This window comes from Nicotiana tomentosiformis, chromosome 4, assembly GCF_000390325.3.
Source record: "Nicotiana tomentosiformis chromosome 4, ASM39032v3, whole genome shotgun sequence".
In the NCBI taxonomy this organism is placed as follows: domain Eukaryota; kingdom Viridiplantae; phylum Streptophyta; class Magnoliopsida; order Solanales; family Solanaceae; genus Nicotiana; species Nicotiana tomentosiformis.
The window spans coordinates 137,350,651-137,365,151 of NC_090815.1; the positions used below are offsets into that span (position 1 = coordinate 137,350,651).

General features: G+C 36.1%; 2 protein-coding genes across 2 annotated transcripts; both read right to left on the bottom strand.

Moving 5' to 3' along the window:
• Window positions 1–1,876: 1,876 nt before the first annotated feature.
• On the bottom strand, window positions 1,877–8,307 carry LOC104102131 (pyrophosphate--fructose 6-phosphate 1-phosphotransferase subunit alpha). The gene is made up of 19 exons (XM_009609767.4): window positions 8,143–8,307; window positions 7,003–7,175; window positions 6,504–6,616; window positions 6,133–6,207; window positions 5,934–6,047; window positions 5,771–5,838; window positions 5,536–5,619; window positions 5,059–5,112; window positions 4,815–4,895; window positions 4,611–4,704; window positions 4,454–4,527; window positions 4,050–4,160; window positions 3,907–3,951; window positions 3,763–3,819; window positions 3,152–3,256; window positions 2,957–3,073; window positions 2,735–2,838; window positions 2,408–2,573; window positions 1,877–2,284 (listed from the first exon to the last, which is right to left on the bottom strand). The coding sequence occupies exons 1-19, from the start codon at window positions 8,230–8,232 to the stop codon at window positions 2,159–2,161; spliced, it is 1,851 nt and encodes a 616-aa protein (XP_009608062.1). The 5' UTR covers window positions 8,233–8,307; the 3' UTR covers window positions 1,877–2,158.
• A 1,333-nt stretch (window positions 8,308–9,640) lies between these two features.
• On the bottom strand, window positions 9,641–12,302 carry LOC104102132 (bZIP transcription factor 60). The gene is made up of 3 exons (XM_009609768.4): window positions 11,585–12,302; window positions 10,289–10,512; window positions 9,641–10,059 (listed from the first exon to the last, which is right to left on the bottom strand). Exons 1-3 carry the CDS (start codon window positions 12,010–12,012, stop codon window positions 9,812–9,814), a joined length of 900 nt encoding a protein of 299 aa, XP_009608063.1. The 5' UTR covers window positions 12,013–12,302; the 3' UTR covers window positions 9,641–9,811.
• Window positions 12,303–14,501: the final 2,199 nt, after the last annotated feature.

Sequence of the window (14,501 nt, forward strand, 5' to 3'; positions counted from 1 at the left end):
ATTTCTCGTCCCATGCTAGTAGGGGTGTTCCTTGCGGTATTTAGTCATTTCGGTTAGGTATTTTCGGTATTAGGTTTCTTAAAATATTGTACCAATATCATACCTAATTACATTCAGTATGGTTCAACTTTTCTCCTTCCGGTTTCTGTTTATTCGGTTCGGTAATTTCGGTTTATTCGGTTTGAATACTAACTAGTGCATAGAGCCATAGACTGTAATATTCTTAGTTAAAATACTCAATGAATACATTCTAAGCTCATCTGGCTATTAATAAAATCTTTGTCCAAAATCATCAAGTATCAACTAAGATAAAAAAAAATAAAAATAAAAAAGTACATGAAGGAATACATTAAATCATTGAAAATATCACGTTACTTGCTTAGAGTTAATTGCCGAAATTGGACAATACAACAAGGACTAATAAAACATATGCAACAACAATACAAAAGTAACGAAGTAAAGAATACCCCAAAAACGTTGAACTATTACGTTAAACTGCTTGACAACCTAGAGAGTAAGAATTAGAATCTGCATCCTACCTTGTTCCTCAATTTTCCTAAAGAAGTACATGAACTTTATTGCCAACCCCAACATGTATACCAAAGCAAAGTGTTGTGTAACTTAGGGGTCGTTTGGTAGGAGGTATTAGAAAAAATAATGCAAGCATTAACTCTATGCATTACTAATACCTTGTTTGGTACATTTTTTCAACATATGTATAACTTAGTTATACATCATACTTGGTATTGTCCTATGTATAAATAATGCATAGAAAATCATGGCATTAGTAATACCAAGGCTATTAATGCATGCATTAGTATGGTTAAAGATAAAATTATCCTTAAAGTTCCTTAAAGTTTGAGAATATGGAGGACATTTTTGTAAACAAATATTTTTCTTATAAATTATGCAATGCATTATAATTTTAATACACCACACCAAACAGTAGATAAAAAATAATATCTGCATAACTAATGCTTGCATTACTAACCCATGCATTACTAATACACCTTATTCCGCACTATTCTTATACACCCTACCAAACGACCCCTTAGTATGTTAATCAACAGTATATGTAATGTGTAATTTAGTATATATTTCAGTACGGGTTTGGTATTTCAATATTAATTTTTTAAATACCAAATACCATACCTACTAAATTAATTTAAAAACTTAAACCAAATACCATACCAAATACTAAAATATCATATACCAAAATTTTCTATTTTGGTACGGCAATTCGGTATGTACACGCTAGGAAGTAGGAAGATTGCTGACTTACTGTAACTACGTTTGATTTTATTTAAGAAAGACATTTAAAATAATAAAATGCCGTTGGTAAATAGTATTGCTTTTGGTCATCAACATGCGCAAATACTCTTTGGCGAAAAATTAAAAATTCTATTTTAAGTGAAATTTACACCCAAAAATTTTCAACTTCTTTCACAAGTAATATTCATTTCAAACATTATCTCAACTTAAATTCCAATACTTCCTTTCGACTTAAACCAAATATTGTCTAAACCAATTTAGTCATCAAAAAAAATAATTTGAAGGAAGAAGTAAAATAACAAAATCTCCCGAATCCACAGGGCGAGAGAAGACCGTTGGCCATTCCAAAGTCCAAACTGTATAACATTATAGGGGAAAATAGATAATAGGCCTGCGTACATCCACCAGGGAGGAGGGGGAAGCCATTCATGCAGAGGCCTTGGATATATTTCGAGGTAAGTAATCAATCACATGCTTATGAGAATTTGCCAAGCGAGAGATTTCAAACTCCAGTGCCAATAAATTACATCAAAAATAACTGCTGGCTTCAAATGGTCTTCAGCATCAGCGGGAACTTCAAATTGAGTTCCCAACTCCTCACAACTTAACTTAATACTATATGTTATTAACCAAGAATTTTTGGATCCCTCAACAAACCTCAAAAGGTACAAACTTCTCAACATTATTTGGCTTTTACAAAACTGGAAAAAGAAAGGGCACAAAACAAAGAAGCAGACAGCCGCCAAAGATGGAAACCTATATTATCACACAATCAACTAACTGCTCTGCATCTAAGTCAAGTTTCCCCAGAATCCAAGAAGAGAACCTTGGAGGGGAATAAAAGAAAAGCAAAGCAATCTCAATGTTAAAAGATGATAATTCTCATTTAAAATGGTGTGTTCACACTTGAGGGTGAGGATATCACTGAAAGAATGTCGGTCACAGAAGCCATGGCACTTAATGCAGCTTTCAGGACGTCTTGTGAGCATCCAGGCTTCACAATTGTACGCACCTGGGAAAGAAAATTGAAAATAAGATAACAAAGTATGCCATAAGATGGTCAGAAAAGAGATAAGTTATATGAATAACCAACAGAGTTGGCAAAAAGCAGATATGCTGTTTCAAAATTCAGCACCTTGTCCAGGTACTCCTGCAATTTCTTGATACGACCCATGTAATCCTGGTCTTCAACACAAAGAGTAACGGCCTTGGCATCTGCACCAGGGCCATCAAACTGGAGGGGACCTGGGTTTCTGTAAACATCATCCAACAAGAACTTTGTCGCATTTTGACTCAACAGTCTGCACCAAAATGAAGAGAGAAATTAGGCAGCAGCAGGTTAAGTATTGATCCAGCAGTTTAGATGTAAAAAGAACGTTGAGAAAGATTTCATTTTTATCTGATGCCTACTTCATTTTATGAAGAAAATGTATAAAAGCAACAAGTCAGAAGTTTGACATACTCGTACGATTTGCCTTTCAAATCTACAGTAGCAGGATGCAAAGCAGGTACTCCAATTGACGCTTTGCCGGGACCACGACCATAGCGCTTAACAGTCATCATGGCCTGCAGTAATGAAGCAGTAAACAGAGTAAATCATTTTTGAAGATGTAGACATTCGGAACTTCAAAAAGTGGAAGCTTAGGGTGCATCTCCAGAAAAGTTTGAAGAGAAGAAATCTTACAGATATAGGAGCAGCACCACAGTGCCACTTGTTGACTGGATTTTTCAAGTTGGTCACAGTAGCCATGTAACCATTAAGACCAGCAGCCAAAATATGGTAGGAAACATGACCAAGTACCTGCATTTGGTTTTGTGAGAATTATATATCTGAAAATGCAAATTAGAAAGAAAATACAGCTACTCCAGCAAAACTTACATAGGCATAGTCACAATCAAATTTTGAAGGCAATGAACCTCGTGCTTGATAACCAAAGAAATGGCAAATAGCATTAAATTTCTTTCCTTTGTAAGTTCCTTCTTTCTGTAAAATGACAGAAGAAAAAGGATGTCATAATTAAAAGATCGGAATACTGATCAAGGCAGAGCAAGCAACTGCACTCTTTTTTTCCTACTCTCTCCTAAGCACAGGAAGTTAAAGCAAAGTAACACCAAGGATCTTTAAGAAAATAAAACAAGAAAAGAACGACCGATCATCAGGCAAGATCATTAGGGACTGACTTCCATCCGAGGAAAACCTAACAATGGCTGAAAATGAAAATTTTGTGCAATGAGGAAACTTTATCGAACTGATTTTTGAGCCTTACAGATATACATCATCTCATTATAGTTACCCAGCAGAATGGAGAAAAGTAACTTCCTAGAGCTTTTAGGATATTCCGCAATTATCTTTTTGCACAAACATCATCCCCAATCCTTACCAGCATATTGTACTTCAAACTTACTCTCCAATCACTTGTTAGAGATCCCGAAGAATCATTGGATGCAACATGTTGAATTTCAGAATACAAGGAGATAAAATTAACTTACCAATCGCTTGTTCATTTCTGTTTCAACGAGATGAGCTATAAGTTTCTCGGTCTCAATCTGTTAGGAAAGCATTAAAGACAATCAACTAACAGATAGTTCATAGATATCATCAAGCAGCACCGTACAAACATCAAATTTAGTTACCTGTGATAGCTGAGCAGAGTCATCTGATTCTGGGTAAAGAAGAAGCTGCAAAATCACAAGCCTTGGGTGTAAGCACTATCCTCGTCAAAACAGAGTTATTGCCATTTTTTAATACTCAATTCAAACACATACAGAAACTGCACCTGCTTTCTGATAAAATACGGCAAGAACTCGAAAAGCGCAGAAGCCCATGGTGATAGTTGGGAGGAAATCTTATCAGCAGAAACACCTTGCCTGAGTAAACCATGAATTTCCTGGAATTCGTACAGTCAACCAGAAAAGGCAATGTCAGAACCAAATCACCACATCCAACAAAGCTTTCTAGCACTAAAACTTCAACATGGAAGATTGTATCCATTTGGCCCTCATCTTGCACCTCTGTTCTGCTTTTCCTTTACCCTATATTTTTTGTGTTTTTTTTTTTGAGTGAGTATGTGTATGTGTGTTTTGTGGGGGGGGGGGGGGGGGGGGGTTGTATCAAGAAGCGGTGCCAGGAAGGAACCTTAGAATGCAGCTAAGATATTAAACAATTATTTTTGCATCATACCTGCAATAGAGCATATACTTCAGGAATACTTTCTATAAGCCCCTCTGGCAACAGGATAACACCATGGTTTTTGTCTGAATGCAAAAACTTAATCAGCTGACTGCAAAACTCAAAAAACTGACTCTACAGACAAATGAAGACATAGTAGTTTCAATACCATGTTCAGCCCTAGCCTGAACTGCATCACAAATTTGTTTTGTGATGTCAAAGAGAGTTAGCTTTGACGCAGCTACCTCCTCACCAAGAATCACCTGCAGGATCGCTTAACACTTTTAAGAAAGAACCAAGAACACTTGCAATATGTAAGAAGCACCATGTCCGTACTGAAGCATCTGTTGATCATTGCAGAGATAAAACTAACCATATTAGGATGTGACTGCAGAGTGCATTCTAAGGCAACATGTGATGCCTTTCGCCCCATGAGTCTGATGAAATAGTAATACTGAAAAAAGAAAAGATCCCCCATGATATGTTAACAGAAGGACAAAAATAAAGGTGTAACATGAATGCACTCTGCTGAGAGTGCATCAGTGCTTAATTAACAACCCTCCATAAAGATTTCATAACAGCAGATAAGTATATTAGGACATGAATAAAGTCGGTACCTTCTCTGCTGAGAGTGCATCAGTGCACATATTGCTAATGAGTTGGGAGTTAACCTGAGATGAAAGCGCAGATAATGAGAATTCCAGAAATTAAGAAGTCAAAGATGCAATATCAGCTAATCCAAAGCTGAATTACACTAATACTTAATTAACATGCACAGCATCATGAGAAAGAAAAGGACCTTTCCACATTAACCTGTAAATTTAATGCTACTATCACTGCAAAACCATAAATCTACCCAATGGAATACACCATCAAAAGCGGAAAGAAGCCAGCAGAAATTCCACTAGAAAAAGAAAAAAAAAAGAAGAAAAATAGAAGCACTAGGTCCAATGGAACTCTCGACATACGTAGAAACGAAAAGAAAAAGCCTAAAGCGAGGGATAGGAAGCATCAAGAGGAACCTGCAGGATAATGCATTTCAAAGGGGAAAAAACTAGTTACGAGCTGATTCTGTATGGTGGTTGTATTAGTACCTTGCATATTGTGTCAAAGCCAACATTTGCTTCAACAAACTGATTCTTGAGATCCCCATTTAATGTAACAGGAACACCAACCACCTAAAGATATAGACAATTCAATTAGTATGTTACTGACACAATAAGATAATACACTGGATAAAAGAGCCAAGGTCTGGACTAAAGCAGGAAGATAGAGAAAATGGAATACGACATTCATTACTATACATGAATCAATGGGAATAACACATACTTTTGTAGGGCATTTTGCTTCTGCAAATTTTTCTGCCAGCTGAGCAGCATCAGTGTTTGATGTCACTCCTTCAAGCCAATGCATATTTTTAGACTTTAGATGAAGTGGAATAGTGTATACTTGAAGGTTCATCATATACAATTAACAGTAGCACTATGAATACCTCCAATAATGACAAGGCCATCCAATTTCAAAGCTTTGCATGCAGCCATTGAAGCATTTACTTGCTCAGTCGTTCTAATTTGATCTTTTGTCCGTCCCAGCATGTCATATCCACCTTAATAGGAAAAAAGGCAACAAAAATAAGGCCCCAAAAAGGCAAAATGTAAATATAAAATGAAACTTCATCCAGATGTAAATACCTTGATTCTTATAGGTAGCAAGAACGTCATTGGTGATCTCTAGAGTTTTCTGTGCAAATAAACCTTCAGAACCACCTATTCAGATTTGAAAAAGAGAGCTTCAGAACAAATGACTTCTTTGAGGAGAATAAAGTTTCTAAGAACTATAAATATTAGAGCATGACCAACAAAAATTATCAACATTAGCGCATGAAACTCAATATTAAACATGACACATGCAAGAGAGCGTCGTGATGAAATAGATCTGCAAAACGACACTCTTGTTAGCTATTACTACAGCGTCCCAATAACTGCCATAAAGAAGATCTCAAATGAAAAACATTGAGAAATGTGTAAAGAACTTACAACACCGTCGAAAAGGAAATACTTACCCAAAAACCCAAGCAAGGTATTATTGGGGTTGTGAACCTTAAGAGCATCATGAAGACCCCATATCACATTGTGTCCTCCAGGAGATTGTCTGCCACAAAATAGCACCCCAACCCTAACAAAAGAAGAGGATAAACAGTGAGCAAGTTTTCGTTCCTATAAAAGAGACTAGGATAAAGGTGAATATTGTGCACAAAAAACGCAATCAAACACATTTTACTGCAACCTATGATTAAGTTAGCTTTTAAAGCATAATGAATTGTGACGATACAAATAGCAATATTTTCTATTTGTTCCCTTGGGTTAAGATTTTGAAGATGCAAATAAAAGAGGAATTCAATCACAGACAAAACAAATTATCACAAAAAAAAAGAAGAAATAACACCATACGCCTAAGCATTAATTCAGTATAGAATTTGCTAGAAAATATCTCCTGATTCCAATATTGATATAGTTTGCGAGTAAACTGCAGAATTATGAAGCAACCGTCATATGCAATACCTAATTACAGGATGCTCAGTAATTATCTGAGCATCAGGGACCTTGGCAGTTGCCCTAAGAAAATGGGCTAACGGCTGACCATAAGTGTGTGGGAAGAACCGTTTAATTGTGTGTTCACCAGAGGGATCTGCTGCAATGGTTGCATCACGAAGCTCCACCCGGACAGTAGTACCCTGTTCAAATCAGAGCAATTCGGAATAAAGCCAGGTCTGAAGATGTTTAAAGCAATAACATCAAAGTACAAATTGCTCAAGGATCTTGAATATCACAAACAAAATTAAACAGAATAAGCTAAACGTGGACAATAAAGCAAAGTGGTGATGCATTTAACTACAAGAAATGGACACCAATGAATGAATCAATTGACTGAAAGCTGGCAATTAATCTAAAGTATGATGAGTTGAACAAATGTCTCGGGGTCAATCAGACAAACGTCTGAACAATCTAATTGTTATTATGTAAAAGTTAACCAGCATTATTTCTGATAATTTGTTTTAAAAGACAGCTTATATGTGTTCATGACATCCGCTGAAGTAAAGACGTGATTTTTTTTCAGATGAAAAAAGTAAAGACATGATTTTTCAGCTGGCTACTCGTTAAAGGAAAAACATGAGTATATCACAGTGAAAAATAACATGTTGGAGCTGAGCGAAATCGAGTAAAAATCTTTCAGAATAAAATCGAAAAGGATACTTTATACTTCCTGTGTCCTTGCCTAAAAAAGAAAAACTTGCAAAAATTAAAGAGGTAAATGTTTCAACTTATTTTTCATTCTCTCAAATACTCGATCAAGTTACTTGCAATTTGAACAAATGGTGTAGGAACACAGATGAACTGGACTCCCACAAAAATTAGATTGATGGAAAATACACATCTGATATGAATAAAATAATCCTAATAAACACATCACAAAAGGGTACTCTGATGAAAGAAAACAGCATTATAAGTGTGATCTACCACGTTAGATCTATTCTTCACGAGGCTGATATACCGAGAGAAACCACGAACCGGAACACTTTGCGATAAACTACTTACGACTGCCAAAAGGCAAAAATAAATCGAAAAGTACAAGATGTCAAAAGCACCATGCACAAAGGCTTCACACGAGATGAAGAGAAGTAGAAAGAGGAAGAGAGAAACCTGAAGACAAGGAGGAAGTTCAGGCTGGTATTGAGATCGAAGCTTTTGCAAATCAGAGAGTTCTCGAGGTATACCATAGTCTGCATCCATTGTTTGTGTCGCTGCTATACTCACTCGCACCAACTTTTGTGCTTTTCTTTTTTGTCAGTCTCCCAACTCTGAAAAGACCGTTTATATAGGACAGGGGCAAGTGAGGCGATACAACCAACCCAGCAACCAGTTTTACTTTCCGGGTTCCATGACTCGCCCTTGCTTTTCCACATTATTACGATGCAGCCATTTCCTTTTATTCTGCAATGCAATACGAAAATCTCCCCCTACAACTGTTGAACAATCTCATCAGCTGTAGTAAAATTAACGCAATTAAGTGCGCATATAAATCACTCATTTGGAATCCAAGTGAAAATGATCCTGCACATGTGAGCAACAATGGTATGTCACCCGTCTCGTTCAAAAGAAAAGATGATCAAAGCATATTTGATGTAATAATTCTCATTGGAGATATGTGCATAAATCGGCTACACAATCTTCAATCATATTGTAAGTTATTTTTTATTTTTTAAAAGTTTATGCTATATTTGTTTTTGCTATACCAGTATTACTTGTCTCTCAATAATCTCATTATGTAAACAAGTTAGTGATTTTTTTGAAGATGCCTACCTTCTATTTTCTTACAACGTTCAAACTTCGTTTTTTCTTTCCTTTCCTCTTCGATTATGATTGACACTTATAAACAAAACAAATATTAGACTGTAAAATCATGATAATCGCCATTCCTGCTGCAAAAAGGAAAAGAAATAAAACACTCCTAGGATAATTTCTTGCACCCCGCGTTGCTTCGGAAAAATGAAAGATTCGTTTTTGAGTAATAAAGTCCAGATAGGAATCCACAAAGGAATATGCCCCTTCAGGATAATTATAATTAGGTAAATTCGGAGTTCGGATGGCAGGTAAAAGTGTGCGGATATTCACCTAAAATACCCTCACCTACTTCTCGATGGGGGAAACAGAAGCTTCTTTTTCTTGTTTGAAGATAGCAAAGTTGGATCTTTTTGGCCGTTTTGATGGCCTCAGGAGCCAGTTTTCATCTCCATCTCAATTTTCCAACAACGCCCCCAGTTTACTCTAACCCTTGAAAATTTTACCCATACCAAAGAAGAAAATGAGTGCATACATTTGCGGAGATGCTTCTTTTCTCATTTGTCAATACACTTCCAGACTATCTAACTTTTCCGTAAGCCATTATAGAGAAGGAAAAAAAAAGAAAAGACACAAGACCGCCTCAGTTCACCATCAAACTGAGGACATACTTGAAGATGCTAAATCGTTGTATATCAAATTAATAGAAATCCAACCATTCATCTTCACATCGATTTCATAATTTTGAAAATTTTGGTGGCCTTGTAATCCTGCTCCCATGCCACAACTACCACTCGGGGGCAGAAAGAACGAATAAAAAGAAATGCAAAACAGAAACGAAACAAATTTAGGCTGGAACTGTTAAAAAGTTGCATAGATCTTAGTATAGCTCATAAGTTATAACTAATATATCACTGAACGACGTCCTTCAGATGTAAAAGCAAAGATTCATACAGAAATTCTATTGATACAAACTAAAGAACTCAAAGGAAGCATGATCCACCAAGGGAAAGGATTTGATCGCAATGAGTCACATCACAATTCCCAAATAATGGGGATTGAACTTCATCCTCGATCTTGAAGCTTTGCATCTCTTGCCCATCATTAAGGACAGGAACTCAAAAATCCGACCAGTCTTATTTCCGCCCTTTATTGGAACCAGAAGACCGTGGTTTCTGCTTCGTTGATTTTCTTCTGGAATTAACCAGGGTTGGCTGGGAAGAATGAGCAGGCATATGATGCCCATGAACCAAAGCAGGGAACCCAACAGCAGGGATTCTGCAGATTTCACGTTGCATTAGTTAAAATAAAGGCTATATAAGCACTTGAGAGAAATTAATGGACCTCACTATAATACACAAGCATGGCAACCTACAAAAATTGCCAGCCAGTCCAGTCTAAGACTTGCTGCAGGCGTTAATCAAAGCCGGGTCCAAAAATTTATGGCAGCAAAAAGTGATATGAAGAATGAATTTCAATAAAATGACAAGAATTTTCTTATCCTCACCCAACAAGAGCACAGCAGACTCCTGCTTGGTCATACAAGCACCATTAGCACTGCTACTCTGCAAAGAGAAGCGCAAAGCTTGATTTTCTGCAAGACAACACTGGAGAACTAACCCCAACCTCTTGCACTCTGATTCAAAGTATCTACTCTTCAACTCAAGATCCCTAACATACAACTTCTTCCTCTCTCGTGACCTGACAGCTGCATCTCTGTTCCTCAATTGCCTGGAAGATCAAATATTAAGTTTTTTGCTCAAATTTTCTTTAAGCTGCTATATACATCACAGATTACATAAATGCAAACCTACTATCATCTTGAAGGAGAAGAGGAGAGGGATGAATTAAAGTAGTCTAGATAAGTGCACATGATGATATCTCCAATTTTAAACATGATGAACTACACATTCTTCCCGGATATAGTATACATCACACACTAAATAAGTGCAATCTTTATGAAACATGGTTTCTTCTTCTAAGAAAAAGTCCAGCACCAGTTTGCTTTGTCAGCAAAGTTCCCCACTTGGTGGTGTGTATTCCCCAGCTTCAACTACTCATCGTACCCCAGGAAGGCGGTGTAGCTTAAATTCGCACAGTTAGCAACCATGTCTCATAAGTGGCAAACTAATTGAAACATTGAACCATCATGCGCTTTGATAAAATCTGTATTAACAAATCAGACTTCGGAAAGAAGAATCAGATTTTTGTTTCATAATCAATGGATAAAGAACGTTATGTTCTAACACAGCCCAAAATCAATTATAAACTGAACTGAATGGCTAATGCAGACTCAGCAGTTACCACCATCAATTTGCCATGTCAAATTACTGTAATCTTATAGAGAGAAACTCCTTTAGAAATCAGCTGAGAAGGCACAATGTGGGATGGCATAATCAGCTACTACTGATTGAAAAAAAAAAAGAGAAATAGCTTTTCTTTTTTGAAATAGTAAGTATTATTGATGTCAAAACCAGCATCTAAGAAAGTGTTGTGATTACATCCAAAATATAGCAAAAGAAAGTAAACCCTGGTTATCTGTACAAAAGGATTGAAACGAAGAAAAACAATTGCAAAGGATTTTTGGGTCACCATGCATAACTCAAATTATTTACATCAAGCAGTATCAGACCAGTAAAAGAGGATCCTTTTATTTAATAAGCATGAGCTGCACTAAATTAGAATTCTGAGCAAAGAGGAAATATTATTATTATCCAAAATAAACAGAGCCATTTTAATTTAAGGTAGAGGAAACTATGTTGAATAAATTACAAAAAAAAAAGCCAAAATTTTAGAGAGATACCTCTTGCGCTTTTTATCGACGGGATCATCACTGTTTAGTTCGTCAGAGCCGTCCTTAGACTCAATCGGCGACTGGGAAACCTTCTCCTTGTCTTTGTCGTCATCATCAACCTCGGAGCCACTTGAAACCTTGGAATCGTAGAATCCAATGACTTTATCAGAGGGAGAATGATCGGACTGAACAGGAGAATCGGCTAGCACGTCGGAGAGAAAGTCGTCAGCAAGTTGAAAATCAGGTTCTCCGACAGCCACGTGACCGACGATATCATCGTCGTTCATGAGAAGCTGCTCGATCTCCTGTATAGACGGCGCCGACGGATCATGAGCAGAGAAGAGATTGTCGGCGGGATCCTCTAGAATGTTGTGGAAGAGATGATCTACATCGTCCCAATTGATGTGTCCAACGATATTATCGATGTCACCCACCATCGCCTATTCTACAACCCAGATTGGGATGATTGAACCAAAACTCGACGAAAAATACGGGGATTTAGGGGTGGGGGAACTAAAGCTACAGCTACGATTTTGGGACCTGTGAATGGGGCCAATTAATAGTCACCCCGTATTTCTTAGAGGTTAAGGGTCCAAAGACAAGGCAACCGAGGAAATTGTGAGTAACACAGTGCGTCATCTAACCAATAGGAATTCGAGTTTCCTTCAACTTTTCGACATTTCTCTGAACTTTCGCACCACGTATGTACAGTTACAGACTAAGAGCTTCTTTGCATTGTTGTTACCCACTATGTATTTGTTTCCCAAAATAATGTTTGTTTTATTTATTTAGTTAAAATTGGTTGTATTGTATTGTTAAATTTATTGTTACGGAATAATAAAAAATTTTATTTTTTTAAACAATCGATTTAATGTGGTGAGATCGTTTCCTATTTCTCTTTCTAATTATGCCATAACTTATTACTTTATAATTCTATTTTACACTTTATCTTTTTTTATTTTAAATAATAGTAAAGTCTCTTTCTCATATAATTCTATAATGGAATTTCACGTGAAGTCTAATAACCTATATAAATTCTCAAAGACAGCATCCCAAATATAACTTATGTACGTGAAGTCTAATAACGTGAAAATCTCGTTCCTTCTGCTACTTCCAAACTCTTCGGGTATAGGTTTTCCCTTACTTTTATTTTATTCTTTCTTCTACTTTGATTTGTAATTCCAATTCTAATTACTTTATCTTTAATTAGCTTTAAAATAATTAAGGATATTTTAGTAAACTTATAAGTTACAGTACAGTACGATACAATCAAATCAAACAACAATAAATAATACAGTCTATCTAAACATTATAGTCATAAAACGATACGATACAATACAATACAATACGATACATTATAAAACGATGGGTAACAATGATCCGACCAGAGCGTAACTAAATTACATAATCCTCGTCATTGATTATATGTCGATAAAAAAGAAACCTACTAGTACTATATTACTATATAGTATTAGAAGAGAAAGAGTTTCGACATGTGTGTTTCATGTCAGTTTTAAAAAGCTAGAGGGTACATTAGTCATTTCGCATCAATTCTTACAATATCATATACGTGGCTACATTTGTCTATACAAACTCTACGCGTAAGTTATAAATGGCTCCACGTGTATTTTTAGCAGACAAGATAGGGGGTATTAGGTTTTCTTTAATTCAGATTTTGAGAGTGATTCTCAGATCTTCGCGCACAAATCTAGCCGCAGGTATGCTTTCAATCAATTTTGCACATATCTTTTTTCTACTTTTTCCTTCGTTCTTTTTCCATTTTGGGTTTCTTCTAGGTTCTCTGCATCATTGTTAGTTTCGATTCTGAAGTTGAGTGATTGTTGTAGGTTCTTTTCTCGTGCTTTGCCTCTGATTTTCCCAGATCCTTTTTCTCTTCTTTTAATTTCTGCCCTATCTTCTTTGGGGTTCTCTATATGATTTTTAACTTTGCAATCTTATGGCAAGTGTGTGTTAAATCGAGTGGTAAAACTGTGTTTGCATCTCTTCTCTTTAACATCTTAATTCCCTTTTCTCTCTCTTTCTGCTCAACATTCCAATCTGGAATTTTCTAAGAGTGCACGGAGAAAAAGAAGTGCAACAACAATTCATCATAATCAAAGTGTAGCACCGAAAAAGGGCAAAAACCAGGTGATAATCCCTTCTTGAGTTGAAATTTGAGTTTGATCTTAAGTCTTTCTGCTCGATTGTTGCTCTATTCCAGCTTTTCTCCTTAGTTTCTTCTTCACTCTGGCCATTAGCGTTTAGTTGATTTCTAGAATATTTTCATTTGCTCTTTGTTTTTGGGATAACGTATAAGCTGAGTTATTAGTGGAGGTTTATTCTACATGGGTTTTATTCCAATAGCCACCATAGAGTTCTCTTTCATTTCTGAATAGTTTTTTCAGCTTTCTTCATCTTCTCACCCTGTTGTTGTAATTTTCAGGTCTACTCCTCTTTCAAATTTTTTCAGCTCTTCTTCTTCTTGTCGAATCCATTTTAGGGCTTCATTTTCTGATCTGATTTGATCTTTTGCGGTTACAGAGTAAAGTGTGAGGGAAAATTTAGAGTCAAAGGCACAATTAATTCTAAAGGTATTGCTTAAGGGATTTTTCCTCTTCTCCATCGACCTTCATCACGGACAGTGATAAACTGTTGAATTTACTGAAGGCTATTATATAATTTCATGTACCTTTGGCTCAATATTAACTAATTTTGCACATGCATATACTCATTGACTAATTTGCTTCAATCTTGCAGCTATCAATTATAAAAAAAGAACTCAAATAGAATGGAGAAAAGCTTTGTGTACAAAATTTCCAAACGTCAGTAATGAACTTATGTTTTGTCAATTATTTTGTTTAACATTTAGCTTACTTGTGTTTTAAATTGAAGTTGGCAAATGAGCTCTTTTAGCTTTTAAAAACCA

Coding starts and splice junctions, on each gene's coding strand:
- LOC104102131 (XM_009609767.4), bottom strand. CDS start 8,232: ATGGATGCAGACTATGGTATACCTCGAGAACTCTCTGATTTGCAAAAG. Junction 7,176..8,142: donor AACTTCCTCCTTGTCTTCAG/GTTTCTCTCTTC, acceptor TGATTTGAACAG/GGTACTACTGTCCGGGTGGA. Junction 3,952..4,049: donor CGTATTTTATCAGAAAGCAG/GTGCAGTTTCTG, acceptor GTGATTTTGCAG/CTTCTTCTTTACCCAGAATC.
- LOC104102132 (XM_009609768.4), bottom strand. CDS start 12,012: ATGGTGGGTGACATCGATAATATCGTTGGACACATCAATTGGGACGAT. Junction 10,513..11,584: donor GTCGATAAAAAGCGCAAGAG/GTATCTCTCTAA, acceptor TTGATCTTCCAG/GCAATTGAGGAACAGAGATG. Junction 10,060..10,288: donor GTCTGCTGTGCTCTTGTTGG/GTGAGGATAAGA, acceptor TGAAATCTGCAG/AATCCCTGCTGTTGGGTTCC.